The sequence below is a fragment of the Vulpes vulpes genome, chromosome 12, assembly GCF_048418805.1.
Source record: "Vulpes vulpes isolate BD-2025 chromosome 12, VulVul3, whole genome shotgun sequence".
Taxonomy (NCBI): Eukaryota; Metazoa; Chordata; class Mammalia; order Carnivora; family Canidae; genus Vulpes; species Vulpes vulpes.
Genome location: NC_132791.1, coordinates 48,553,700 through 48,568,914, shown reverse-complemented (window position 1 = coordinate 48,568,914; position 15,215 = coordinate 48,553,700). Strand labels below are relative to the sequence as shown.

The following is a 15,215-nucleotide window of genomic DNA, read 5'->3' as shown; positions in this document are numbered from 1 at the left end:
TCTTGTGTACTACAGTGTCTTCTTCCCTTCTCCACAAAGAAAGGCAAGGAGTAAGCAGGGAGAAGGCCATCTAACTCTAACAGCTCTTTCCTCTAGTGCATGGCTGGGCCTTCACCCCTTCCAGGGCAGTGTCTTGGTCCCTAGGCCCTTTGAAGCCACTGCAGTCATATCCTGTGGCCCAGGCTTGTGTTAAGGCCTTGGTTATTTCTGGCAGTCTGATTTGGTCTTTATTTCCCTGGTACCTATCTCCTCTTCCCTCTGGTCATTCTTCCAGCAAGTTGAAGTCAAGTATTTATATATTCTAGCTCCCTGGGAAGTGTTTCATGGTCCAGTTAGGAACTTGTCTAGATTGGTCTGTGGGCTTTAGGAAGTGGGGGAAAGCAGGCTGAGAGACTTGACCGGGAATCTTTTACTTTTTTTGAGTTTTCACATCTTATACCCTGGAGAGATGGAGATTTAGTCATCAGAATTCAGATTCCAAAGACCTCGGCAATTTCTCCATTCTAAAAATACTGCTTTTGGAAAATTATCCTAACAGCAGAGCTTCTCTTTTGCCCTAGAAGTTGGTATTTTCCATAATGCTTCAATTTGGGATGTTTGTGTTCAGGGAAGCTGTGTGGTTCACTCTCGTTAGACGTTGCTATTCCACCCTTTTTCCTATGTTCGCATTCTTCCAGTTTGTGTGGGTGAAACTGATTTGCTTAGAGATCCAGGCAGGAGCCTCTGTCCCAAAGGCATAGCCTTTCTTTACCAGTTGGGGTGCTGACTTGCCAGGCACAAGAAGAGTCAAGTTGCTTAGCCTCCGTCCCAGTTTCCTGCTTGAAATTTGTGGCATTCATCGTTGAATAGCCACGAAATGTGCAGGAGGACAGGATTGGCTTGATAACCTGGAGCAGGAACCTTTAGGGGATGAAAATACACTCCAGAAAGAGTGGGGGTTGCCACGTGCCCCAAAAACAAAGGAAGGGCTTTGAGGAGGGTGGGGCTTTGGCATGTGGTTAAAGAGGGCTCAGTGTTAGGAGTTTTTTCTTTCTTTAAAACTTGCTGTTTTATTTCACCTACTGTTTGAGCAGGCATAAAGTTTAAACCATCTAAAATGACTTTCCTTTTTTTCCTTTATGTTCATTTTGTTGCTGTTGTTAGATTTTTACTGTTTATTTTCTGTGAGGCAAAGTGAGATTTCATCTTCTGTTCCTCAAGTCCTGGTAGGATAGGAAAGAATGTAAACTCCATGAGGACAAGGGTTTTGTTCATTGTTGCGTCCCCAGCATGTTGAAAAGTTCCTGGCACGTGAAAAGTGCCTATCCTATTTGTTGAATGAATTTCTCATCTTTGCCTTTCTGTCCCTGAACTTAGGCACATTTCTGTCTCTGGTGCTGATAAGTAAGCTTTAGAACACTGGGGCAGTAATTAGAGCTCCATACAGGAGAAAATCCCAACAGTGAATTTTGGTAGAAAACCTGCAAGGCAGCCAGGTCTTAAGAATTCACCCTTGTTCTCCTTTTACCGACTATTGTTTGTGGGCCATGTGCTTTAAGGGATGTCTCTTGGCCCAGGAAAGCATTGGGATTTAGGCCTGTTTGGCTTATAGATGGACGGATATTCCAAGGCACAAGGAGAGAAGAAAATCCAAGGAAATGTTTCCTTGGTGTTCAAGAGGGTTCTAGAATGACTTCCCTAGAGGTTTCCTACTTTTTCTAAAGTCAGCAGCTGCTGCCTGCTCCCCCTTGAAACTCCTGACCTTTGCTACAAGAAAAATAGGTCAAGGGTAAAGAAAAGGTATGGGCAGGAGATACCCATGTAGACACATAAGTCTTCTAGAAAGGACCAGCTGCTGCTCTGTCTGTAGGGGAGGTCATTGAAAGAAATGGTCACTTTTAGGACAACAATCGGATTATTTCTAGACCCTTCGTCTTTCTGGTTTGTACTACTTCCATATATACTCATTCTGCATCCATAAGATCCTGCAGCCTGTGGTAGTCTCTGATACCACCAATGTTCATGATTGAGGTTTCTCAGTACCTGGTGTGCAAGACCATCTAGGCCAAAATTTCGGTATCTCCCCTTCTCTACAGCCCCTTTTCTATCAGGAGTTATCAATCTCCCACACCTGTATTACAGACCGGAGAGGTGGGGCTTTCTCTGCCTCCACTCCCACTACTTCCACCGTAAGATGAAGTGCTGTTGAACCAGAGAAGATAATTTTGCTGGTCTCTTTCCAATTCCCCTCAAAGTTTAACTGAGAAACACCCGTACTTAGTAACATTGGTCAACTTGGAAAGGCAAGAAGTTCTATGGGTTTAAGTCCAAATACCAGGATGTTGGAATCACATGGGCCTTCACCCAGTGAAAAGGATGGTATTATAACATCCATTGGATGCAGCACATTGGTCAGTTGGTCAATTGGAAAGGAACCTATGAAATACTGGTGGTATAGAATAGGATGGTACTATTGGCTATAGTACTATGGTACTATTGGATGGTTACGGGCTAGTGAGAAGAAAGATGGACCGAGGGGGGATGGGTTTTCTAAAAGGAATGGTACGGCGTATTTTCAGGATGGGAAATCAGTAGGTATCGGGCGCTGTTTGGCTCAAACACCAACTCTAGGTACCTTGCCCCTCAAGCCCCCCACCCCCACCCCAGTAAAAGTCTTTGGTGTCCGAGGCGGTTAAGCTGAAGCCTCTTCACATAGGGCACCCCCAGGACGCGGCTCCGGCCAGGGATGGTGCCATGAAGACTGAAGGAGCCGCCCACTTCCCCACCCCGGCCTAGGCTGCAATTCCCCTCCCTGCCGCAGGGGGCACTGCAGGCCCCGGGGAGGTTGGGGCGGAGCGCCGCGAGGGGCCCGGAGCTGCCGGCCCGCTCCGGAGCGCGGGGGGCGCTGTGCGGGGCCCGGGCTGCGGCTCCGCTCCCGGCCACGGGGGGCGCTGCGCGGCGCCGGTGGTTGGTGGTGGCTGTTGGGGGGGGGTGGGGGGGAGCCGCGGCCGCGGGTGGTGCGGAGGGAGGCCTTGCGGGCGGATCGGGCGCTCGGCGGCAGAGGTGGTGGGAGGCGGCGGGCGGGAGCGCGGGTCTGGCCGGCCCTGGCGATGGCGGACGCGGCGGCCTCCCCGGTGGGCAAGCGGCTGCTGCTTCTGTTCGCGGATACCGCGGCCTCGGCCTCGGCCTCGGTCCCCGCGGCGGCGGCGGCGGCGGGCGGAGATCCGGGGCCTGCGCTGCGCACTCGGGCCTGGCGGGCCGGCACGGTGCGGGCCATGAGCGGGGCGGTGCCCCAGGACCTGGCGGTGAGTGGCGGCCGAGGCGGGCACTTGAGGCCGGGGCTGCGGGGCCTGCGGGCGGCCTCCCCGGGGGCCTTTGTGAGGGGGCGGTGGGGTGGGGGTGACCCAGTTCCGCGCCCCCAGGTCTCCTTAGCGCCCCCCACCGGCTTCTCCGCACCCCGAGCTCTGGCCGGCATGGCTTCCGCGTCGGGGTGCGCGCCCCGGTTTCCCCCGGGGGGCGGCCAGGGCGCCGGGAGCTGCTGCCTCCGCGGGGAGGCCCCGCCTCCGGAGCGACCCCTTTCTCAGCGCTACCCCCTCCCGCCCCCCGCCGAGCACGCCTGGGGCGCGGGCTCCCGCACCCTGGGCTCCGGGGCCCCTCAGAGTTGGGCTGGTGCCGTCGCTGCCTCCCGAAAGACGCGGACCTGTAGTCCCAGCCTCCCTGGAAACCTGCGCCCTGTTCGCTCCTCCCGGAGCCCCGAGTGGGGCGGGAATGTGGGCAATTGTGGGAAGCACGGAGGCTGCAGTCGGAGCGGCTCTGGGCTTTTTTATCTGGCAGTTACTTCCTCCTTGTCTGAGCCTGACTCGGCCTGGCGGTCTCCAGAAAGGCCACCTCTCGGGACGCTCTCGGGGCTCCTTTCTCTTTGAGCTTCTGGGTGACAGGGGCTGCAGTTGTGGCTGTTGTCGATAAGTTTGAGATGCGTCTTAGCAGCCGAATGGGGCTGCTAGGTGGTGTGCTTTTTTTTTTTTTTTTTTTTTTTCCTCCCAGCTCGGCTACTCCCTCAGCCCTGGGAGAGGTTTTGTTTTGAAACTTTGTATTGGAGCTCGGCGATTTGAATGCTTGCCTTGGTGCATTTTGTGATAAAAGTTGTTCGTAAAATAGAACTTAACTAGTTTTTGGTGTCATGTTGTGTTATTTTTGTTAATGTGGCCGCAGAATACTGTCTTTGAGCTTTGGCCAGCCTCTCCTAGTTCCTCATTCTCATAGCGGCCCTAGCTTCTCTGTTTAAGATAAGACCGAAAATAGGGAGATTCCTTTGGAATGTAATCATCAGCAGGCAGAAGGTAAATTTTCGTGATGAACTTGCTCCTGCAGATGTGTTATTTGCTATTTTTGCAATTGGAATGATTTTCTGAGATTTAGTACCAATATTGTAGGTTTCTGATCATCATTTTTCTACCTATTGATTAGTGGTGTTAGGCTTCTCCCCCTCCCCCTTAAACGCAAGCTTTATAGGTTTTTTGGCTTGCGGCTGGCGTAGTCTTTGCCTTGGCTACTTGAGTTCACATTTTTCTATCTTTCTCCATGCTAAATAAGAAAAGGCTGCTTGGCCATTTAGAGGCTTCAGTGGGGCGAATTTGTAAAAAGATGACACGAATATAAGGGGATGAGGACGATGATTAAGGAGGGGATTTGGATTTAAATTCCTCCTTTCTTTAAAAAGACTGCTTTCTAGGTTGGGGTGGGGGAGAAGCGTCTTGTCTCAGATCCAAAAATTTACCCCTGTTAAATGCAAATCATAATGAAGATCCACTGTTATATGTATACTTGGACTTAAGGCCTAGCCTGCCCTAGCTTTTCAGTTGAAATTTTATATTCTAGTTGTTTCCTCCATCAGATGAATTGCTAATGAGCGCTGCACCTGAAATGGCTACCCATTCACTTTGTTGTTTGCTGGGCTCCCTAAGGGCAGAGGTTTTTGAAGCTTACTATAATGCTGGACACCTACTAAGCTACATACTGAGTCATTTTACCACTGGGCTCATTGAATTGGTTTCTCAAACCAAGTGAAAAAAGTTGCCGTGATACTTGGAAGTTAAAGCAAAGTGCACATTAGATCTGTGTTGAGATCCTGCATGGAGCTGTATACATACAGAAGCAAAGGCAGATTAGGGTTTTGAGAATAAACAGGCTTGTCCTGTGTGTATATCAAGGTACGTGGATGAGAAAACAACCATAACAAAACTCAGAACTTTTAGAATTTTTCACCAGTTTGCAAAATTGCTCAAGAATTGCAGTTGCTATGTAGAGGTTCTATTAATGACAATGACTAGTCTAGGATGAGAACTGGCCGTTTGTTTTTCCTTTTCATTAAAGAGATTTTCTTTGGACCCTAGACATGTGGGCCTTACCAATTTGCACCACACACCGTAGTAAACACAACCGTCTTCCAATCAAAAGTGTTCTTCCTGTACTCAAGGGTGGAGTTTTCAAGCAGCTGGCCTGTGATTGGGCAGATTTTCATTCAGTTAGTTTAAGATGTTTTCAGGCATGCTTGGTTTTGAGTAATGCATAGCAGGGCGCCCCCTGTTAAGGTTGAGTAATTGAGGGTTGGATGAATGAGTTTTTGAAGTGATTGAAAACACTTTTCAGTTTTAGGCTCCATTAATACCCTCTTTCTAAATACTTTTTGATCCTGAAATCTTTCAAATTGTAGCCCTGCTCCATTTAGTGAACCCTTTTCTGGAAAACAATACCAAAGCCATGTATTTCCTTAAGATGAAATACGAAAAAAGAAGAGTCAGGATCCTGTTGATTGGGAGTTTTGGTTGATAACGGTTTGATAGTGGGCATCTTCATCAAACCTATGCTGACAGATAACTGCTGAGATTTTTAGACGTAATAGGAAAAAACCTCTCCCCTCTCCCCCACGCTGTGGAATAGTAGCTTAATTTGTATTTCAAAATAGGCCTGTTTAAAAAGAAAACAGTCTTGCTGCAATATTAGTTTAATGGATTTTTATGCTTTCATTTCAGACTCGTAAGGCTGTCCTCTTTGTGTTCTGAATCATTATTGGTCCATATGAGTTGCAGAGACCTTGGGACCTTCATATATGTAGGTGTGGTAGATAAAACAAACAGACCAAAAAAAAAAAAACATGGGTTTTCCTTCCTTTTTTTGGTTAAAAAGCAAAACTATTTTGTGAAGTGTCAAATAACCAAAAGTATATACAGAAAAAGCCAACAATCTTTCTTTCACAGGCTTCCAGTTGAAAAAGGAGGCTTTGCTTATCTTTCTTAATACTAGTACACAAAATATAAAAACATTCATCCATATACAAAGAGTTGCTTTTTTTTTTTTTTAGCAAATGGTATCACATTGCACATTATCTGCATCCTGTTTCCCCCGGCCTCTTTTTTTAAGTAAGGACTTTTTTTTTTTTTTTTTTTTTAAGTAATTTCTATACCCAATGTAGGGCTCAAACTTAAGACCCCGAGATCAAGAGTTGCAGGCTTTACTGACTGAGACAGCCAGGTACCCCTCTAGTTCCATTTAATGTTATACAATGGGCATCAATACCTATAGATCTTACTCATCCTTTGAAGTGACTACATTATATTTCATAGAATGGATGATGTACCATCGTTTGTTCAATCATTCCTCCTTAGGCTGGACATTCAAGTTATTGGAAAAAAAAAAATTGGCACTACAAATAATGCTGTGGTCAGTAAACTTGTGCATATATCTTGTGTAATCATGGTTTTATTTCTATAGATTAGACATCCAGAAGTGGGTTAAGAGTTACAGGAGTATATACATCTTTTATTTTATTAGGTAATGCCAGGTTGTTTTCCAATAAGATGATAGAATTTCATACTCCCACCAGCAGTGCTGGTTTCACTTCACCTTTGCCATCATTGGTGTCATCAGTCTTTGTCATTTTTGGCAATCTGATGGATGAAAAATAATATATCATTTTCATGACTCCTAGTCTTTTTCTTTGTCAATTTGCTGTTTATATTTTTTAATGAGTTAACTGCCTATCTTGCTCATTTGAAAAAATGGTTGTTGTCTTATTGCTTTGTGTAAGTTCTATGCATTTTCAGTATATGACCCCCTTTACTTCACAAGTGTATTGCATTTATTTTCTCTCCTTTGTCTTTTTACTTTATAAGTTGTTTATAGAGTAAAACAAAATGTTGATATCATCAGATCTCTTGGACTTTTCTTTAATGGCTTCCGGGTTACTTGCTTGGGGATAGCTCCCCCATCTTGAGCCTGTAAAAAGGTTGTTCAGTTTTTCTTTGTTTTTACCTTTAGATCTTTGATGCACCTGAAATATTTTTGTAAATGGCATGTGAGGTAGGGGATCTAACTTGCCAATTGTGGCAGCACCAGTTTTATTCAGTAAACTGCCCTTTTCTTGCTGTTTCTTAGAATTAAATGATGCTTTTAGTAGCATTGATTTGTTTTGTATCGTAGCTATCACAGCTATCTAGAATTTGGAAGAGGAGTGAAAGCATATCTGCCTTATTTTTTTATCCCTTAATCTTGCATCTCTATCTGGTGGAAAGGTACACTGTAAAGTACTCCTTTCCTTTGATTCCAGATAATGTAATAATTGTAGCAGTGTCCAGGCTAGTACCATGATTCTTCTATCTGGGAGTCTTCCAAGAAGAATGAAAGCATATCTGTATCTGCCTTACTTTTTAACGTCCTCCTCCAACCTTTCCTCCTTGTCTCAGGTTAGGTGGACTTTAAAATACCTCTCTACTTTGTTTCTAGGTAATGTAATCATTATAATCAGGTCCAGGACAGGACCATGTTTCCAGTGCACAATCTCACACAAACCTAAAACTTCAGCCCTAATTGAAATGGGAGTTATGGATTTTAATGATTATCCTTAAGTGTCCTTTTCTTATAATTCCGCAAGTTCAATAAAGATCTGCATGATACATGATAAGTTCTTTATTAAAGTAAGTAGAATATGGTTTTGTGGGTCACTGTATGGTGTAGAGAACTTTAAATGAAAGTGAGACTGTACAAATGAATATATAATGTTTAAGTGTGAGCCCTTCTAACTGCACTTTTCAACTTAATACTCTTTGAGCAGGAGGTCTGTTTTTGAGACATTGAGCCATCTTTAAGTTTTCCCGGCACTTAGATGTTCATTGTTTTAAAAGTTCGTCTTGTGTGGATGTGTGTAATTGTTAACAGTTGTCTCTTACTTTGTGTTTGCATTCTGCTTGTTCATTTTTTAAAATTTATTATTATTATTTTTTTTAGAGAAAGAGGGACAGGGAGAGAGACAGTCTTTTTTTTTTTTTTTTAAGATTTTATTTATTTATTCATGAGAGACACAGAAAGAGAGAGAGGCAGAGACACAGGCAGAGGGAGCAGGCTCCACGAAGGGAACCCGACGTGGGACTCGATCCTGGATCTCCAGGATCACACCCTGGGCTGAAGGCGGCGCTAAATGCTGAGCCACCGGGGCTGCCCTCATTTTTTTTTTTTTTTTTTTAAGTTTGTCTTATATGTGTATAATTGTTAAATTGTTAATTGTCTCTTACTTTGTGTTTGCATTATTTTAGAGCTGTGCAGTATATCCACCAGTGATCACATACTCTGGTCATTTTGTCCATCCAGCATCCTCTTCCTTTACAACACAATCAGATCTTTCCTTTTAATTACCTATTTGTTTCTAAGAGTTGCTTCACTAATTCCCCACCTGCCGTGGGCTCATTGCCTCCTTCAGTGCTCACTTGTGCAGTTCTTATTTCCAACTTGTTATGGTTGATTCAGTTCTCCACTTTGCTTCCCCTAAGTGGTGGGTAAGTAATGTGGCCTTTTCTGTTGTTAGTGATTTTCTCAACAGCTGGAGTTGATTCCTGTAGGCTTTGCTTCCACAAGGCCTGGGGGACACAGCACCTGTTGCTGCTTCTCAGTTTTCCACTGCCTTTGACAGGTTGGTGGTTTTTAAGCCCTCCCTACACCACTAACCCAACTGCCAGAGTGTCTTTTACCCTTGTACTGTAGATGGGTAAGACTTGCCTGATGGTTCAGTAGTGACTCATATAGTATGACCTCTCTCCGTTTAGGAAGGGCAAAAACTCCATTTTTTTGTGTGTGTATAGGGGTAATCAGGCTCTAGGGAACTGATTCTCACTAACCAGACTCTCTGGAGACTGATTTGTAAATCTGCATATAAGGTTATTAATTTACAATGGGAGATATACCTATCCAGAGATATGCACAGAGCCCCCTCCTGGTCTACTCTAGAGACCAAATTACAGGTAAGAAGGATCCTTGGTGTGCAAAGAATTGTATGAGGGAAATTGAGTGTTACCAAAAGGATATTTATAGCAGAAAACCCTGATTCAGTGATCTTCCACTTACTTAATATTTTCTGGCTTTTCCCTTTGCTTTTAATGTTCACCATCGAAGTCCTATGAGGAGATGAGAAAGCCTGTCCATTCTAGGTTCTACCACCTATAAAGCCCAGCATGTTTTTATTTTTTTCTTTGCTCCTTTAGTACTTTGTTATATACCTCTTTTGGAATATTAATCACAGTTTTTTTTCTTATAGATATATAACAAGATATATACCTTATTGCCTCTACTAAATTGTAAGTTCCATCAAGAACAGAACATGCATTTTTCTGTTACTATTTTAAGAGGCTTTCTCTATCATATCTTAGAAAGAATATTTAGAAGCCGATACTAGATGTTAGCTTTCACATTTGATTTATTATGGAATTTCTACTCTATGGCCTCCTGTTAATAAGGTGTTTATAATCTTTAATTTTTTTTTGTTACATATTTCTGTTGATAGGGACTCAGTACTAATTTTTTTGTCTTGAGATTATTGGACTCTTACTTGAGACTCCAAGGTCCAATGTCCCCTGGTTTTTGTGACTTATACCTAGCTTGTTAGATTAGAAGCATTAGATGTTTTATTTTTGTGATTCTTAGGTAATGCATGCCTGTGATACAAAATGAAGAAAATATTTTGATAATTTAAAATGTAGTCCCTGTAACCAATTAGAAACTGCTGTTTATATTTTGATACGTATTTATCTAATCTCTTTTTTAGGATTGTTAGAAGTCGAATTCATACTGTATTTTCAATTTTGTGTTTTGCTCTTTCACTTAATGTAGCAATTTTCCTGTGTTACTGAAAACTCTTGTATATGGGTGATTTTAATTTTCCTGGTGCTTTTCTTTATTTTCTATAGGTAACATGTATTGCTCCCACAACTGAAAGGAAAACAATAAAATGCTAAGAAAAATCTTATTTTTATTGGCTGGATAATTTATTTAAATATTCCTCTTTCATTGAATATTGAAATTGTTTCAGATTTTAGGCTCTATCAATAATGCTGTGATGAGCATTTTTGTGAATAAAGCTTATACTGTATTTAGGGTTATTTCTTAGGATTATTGCTAGGAGTGTTATCATGGAGACACAGAGCGTACATGTATTTAAGATTCTTGGTAGATAACATTTTTTTCTTTTTTGAAAATCATACCAATTTATAATCAGACCAGTAGAGTGAGTTTCCTAAGAAATGCATGTTTATCAGGATCCCAAAGTCTGCTAGGCCTTTTATGCTTTTATTTCATTTAATCTTCAGACAATCCTTTGAGGTACTTATTGTCCCTATTTATAGGCAAAGGAAGTGAGGCTCAAAGAGGCTAAAGTGACTTGCCCTGGGCTACACAGCTAAGAAAGGAGCAAGATGGGATGCAAATCCAGATCTTTGTGATTCCACAGCCCCTAAAAGCACTATATATGTATATACTTGAGTTTTTATTCAGGTTATATCTATGATACTCAAGTACTTAACATTTAATTTATTGTGGATATTAGAAGGGGGATGGGGAATGAGGTTAAGTTAGAAAGCTATCTCTTAATCAAAGGAATCCTATAGGGGCACCTGGGTAGCTCAATGGTTCAGCCTCTACCTTCAGGTCAGGTCCTAGTCCAGGGTCGTCCTCGTCCCCCCTCTCCCCCCCCCCCCCCCAGCAAGGAGCCTCCTTCTCCCTCGACCTAGGTCTCTGCCTCTCTCTGTATGTATCTCATGAATAAATAAATAGACAAATAAAAAAATTTTTTAAAGGAACCATATAGAGAAAATTATTTTTTGTTTGAAAATTGCCATCTTCTAAACATGCATCATTCCCCATCTTAGCTGTCAAGATATCCCACAATTTGAAATCATTTGTAAAATCATTTGAATCAGAGTTTATATTTTGCTTAGAATTGTTAAAAAATTTCAACTGGCAAATTTTATGGATCTTATTAGCTTTGTTCAACAGTATCTGAATCAGGCAGCATCCCTTGTGGCTGATAGAAAGGAACTCCAGAGAGCTGTGCAAAATGAAAGACTTAAAGGCCGAAGCAGGTGGAACAAGGAGGTTATTTTAGCAAAGAGCTGATTGTTTCAGACAAGGTTACTTTCCTTGGGGGACACCAGGGGTCTACCAGGCAGATTACCTCACTAGTACTGACCAGGTAATTCCAGATTTACTGCTTTAAGATTCCATTCCTGGGAGGGGTTTTGTTGTGGTTTGAGGACTTGGGTTTAGCACGAGTGACTATTTTGGACCTGTTGTCCTTTTTGAACAGAATGTAGGTAGGAAAATTGGAAGAGAAAATTTAGAACCTTGGGAGTTGAGTTAGTTTTCCATTTCCCTTACTCTCAATCATCAACATATCCAGTTATTTTTATCTCTGTAGTTTCTCAAATACACTTTTCCATTCCTACAGCCTTATGGGGTTAATCCTTTTTCATCTCTTTCCTGAGTTATCATGGCTTTGTAGTTGGTCTCCCTGCCTTCAGTTTCTTCTCTCTGTAATTAATCTTCCACCCTGTTCCCAAAGTTAATTCTTTCCCTTTTAAAAAGTTTTAATTATTTGAGCATTATATGAATACATTTTTTTTAAAGAGGAACATTTACTGATTAAGGCTAAAATACTATTACCCCTTTTATTCCCTCACCACCACCACCCCTAAAATCTGCAACCAGCTCTTTTTTTTTCTTTTTAAGATATTTATTTGAGAGGGAAGGAGAGAGAAAAAGAACAAGTGTGGGGGGAGGGGCAGGGACAAGCAGACTCCCTGCCCATGCTGAGCTCTATCCCAGGAACCCTAGACTACCACCCTGCTGAAGTCAGACACTAAACCAACTGAGCCACCCAGGCACCGCTGCAACCAGCTTTTTTGTATATAATATATCCTGGAAGTCTTTCCTTGTTAGTCTTTTAGATGTATCTCATTTTTTTAAAAACTTAATACTGCTTAAATAGTATGAGTAAAGTGTGTTTGGCCATTCATCTAATTATTAAATACTTTGTAATTCTATTTTGATTTTCTATTTTAAACTGTGCATTGAGAAGTTTTTTCCCTGAGTGGCATTGTCTTTATAAAACATTTTACCATGTCTTCCCCCTCCCCCTTGAAAAACTATCAGTGGCTCCCCTAAGGCCTATATCAGGGAACATAAACCCACATATATCCAGGCTTATGAAAATAAAATAAGCTAGGTGATAGACCAAAAGGTATAGTGGTGATTGGCAACTGGATAGGGCAGACACTGCCTAAAGATGTTCGATGCACGTTAAAAACAAACCAACAACAACAACAAAAACCACTCTGCTGGCCAAACAAGACACTTTTGCCACCAGATTTCAGTGCATCATACATTAACATGCCAATCAGAGCCCTTACAGCTTGCTTACTGACAGCTGTGGATGCACCCTGAAGCACTCTCTCTGCTTTTATGTTTCTTTTTCTTCATACCTGCTGGAAAGTCTTCTCTCTATTCTCTGCCAGAATGGTTGTCCTTTAAGACCTAACTTGGGTACCACCACCTATTCTGTGAAATTGTTTTAGTTTCTCAAGGCAGATGCCTTTTCTGACCTAATATAATATAGCATGTTCAGATCTTTGTTACTGCCCTTATTACATAGCTCTGTAATCATTTCTAGACCTCTCTGTTGACTCACCTGGGGTGTGAGTCCTTCCTGTCAATTGCTGGCTTTATTCACCTTGATATTCTTGGCCCCAGTAAATGCTATATGTTAACATAAGAGGTGTTCTATTTTTGTTGAGAGTGAATAAATTAATAATTTTATTAATTGTAAATGGCTTTAGGGGGAACCAGAATCCAAACTGATTACACAATAAACATGAAAGCTTATTTGACTCAGGTTACTACTATCAGATGTTATCAAACTTAGGAGAAATTAATTGATTTTATTAAAGAATTTATTTGATTTTAGTGTCACTAAAATAAATATATCACATACTTAAAAGGAATTTTGAAATAGAAAGCAAGAGTGTTACCACTAACTCTTTGACTAATATAATATTTTATACCTAGTCCTTTGATTTTTGCTGTAGCTTGTATAGTTCTATTTGCTACCTCTATTCTAATAGAATTTTTTTTTTTTTAAGATTTTATTTATTAGAGAGAGAGCACGAGCAGGGGGTATAGGGAAAGGGAGGGGAAGAAGGAGAAGCAGACTCCCCTGTTGAGTAGGGAGCCTGGTGCAGGGCTCCATCCTAGGATGCTAGATCATGACCTGAGCCCAAGGCAGACACTTAACCAACCGAGTCACCCATGTGCCTAATTTTTAAAACACTTTTTAAATAACTCAAACTGTTTTAGTCTTACTCTGTTCAGATGATCAACCTGCCCTGGTCATCTCTGACTCAACCCAACCATAATCATTGATTTTTGTTAGTTTATATCCTTTCCTCCTGTTTTCTGGCCTGGCCACTACCATTTTAAAAGTTTGTGTTCCAGGTACTTTGATGTGAAATGATTCTTTACCTCATATGTTCTAACTTTTTCCATTACTTTAGCTAGGAAGTAAAGCATAGTGCTAAGGCCAGAAATAAGCCTCACTTATCCAAAAACATTTTTACATATATCCACATTCCATATTGCTCTTTATTTTACTTCTAAAGACTTAACTTGTTTTGGGGAGAGAGAGACCACGTGTGGTGGGGAGGGGCAGAGAGAGAGAAAGAATTCAAAGCTGACTCTGCATTGACTGTGGAGCCCCATCTCACTACCTGGGGCTCAGTCTCAGGACTCTGAAATCAGGACCTGAGCTAAAACCAAAAGTCAGCCACTTAACCGACTGAGCCACCCAGGCACCCCTCCATGTTGCTCTTAAATCATATTGTTAGCTTTTAGGTATAACAATCCCAGAATATATAGCACTGTTGTCAAAGTAAACACTTTAGTCCATATGTGTCCTTTGCCCAGGTGAGTTGAGAGACAGTTTCCCCTAAATTAAGCGAAATGTGGCTTTCCATTAATTGAACTTTTCCCTGATGTGTTTAGATAAGTGATGCTAGGATTCCTGAATATGAACTTTTTGAATATTGAAGTTCTTTTGTTTGTACAAAAGTTCTTTTGTTTGTTTTTACTCTTTGTAGAGTAAAAATTGTTACAGTTGTAGTAGTGACTCCTTTTAGTGTTGTTCTTTTATTTGTGTGTTGCTATAACTTAGAATTTTGTGACTCATGGGCCAATTTTTAATGTGGTTGGTGGACTAGAACCGCAGCATGGTACCTGGTTGTCAGTAGCCATGGAGCCTCAACCTCTGGTTTTCTGAGTGATGCCCAGTACAGGAGTGTGTCCCTCAGCCAGGGCATTTAATGCTTTATGCTTCTTTTCTTTTTTTTTTTTTTTTTCTTTATGCTTCTTTTCAATACCGAGCAAGGTCTTGTGTGTTTTTTAGGCACTTCCTCTTCCTGACACCAGTTATGTAATGGTACCACTCAGGTTCAAAACCCAAGCCATTTTTGCGTTTTCCTTTACCCTTCTATCCAGCCAGTTATCAAGCTTGGTGTTAGAATTCATGGATTCTCACAAGCACGAGTCATTTTTTTCCTAGTCTCACTGCTCCCACTCTGGGTCATGGAAGAATCCCTGTTACTTTCCCCCAACTCAGTCCATTTATATCCACTGGTAGGTAGCTGAATTTCCGTAAAACCAACTGAGCTGTTCATATCCTGTCCTCGGTTAGAAACCTTTCAGTGGCACTTGTATGCACGCACGCACGCGCACACACACTCAAGTGCACACACGCTCACCTAGCCCAGTGGCAGCTGGATGAAGCCCCAGTTTTTTATCCCAGTATTCAGGTCTACATACATTGACTCTTAGTTGTTGTTGTTGTTGTTGTTTTGTTTTTTTTACCGTCATTTCCCACTCCTTCC

The 15,215-nt window shown here is 42.0% G+C and overlaps 1 protein-coding gene across 1 annotated transcript in view; it reads left to right on the top strand.

The window, feature by feature from the left end:
* The first annotated feature begins 3,003 nt into the window (after positions 1-3,003).
* Positions 3,004-15,215, top strand: part of KDM3B (lysine demethylase 3B) — a 69,282-nt gene continuing 57,070 nt past the window's right edge. The window contains exon 1 of the mRNA XM_072728472.1: positions 3,004-3,284. Coding sequence (XP_072584573.1) covers positions 3,090-3,284 — 195 coding nt within the window. The 5' untranslated portion in view covers positions 3,004-3,089. The remainder of the gene's footprint in view (positions 3,285-15,215) is intronic.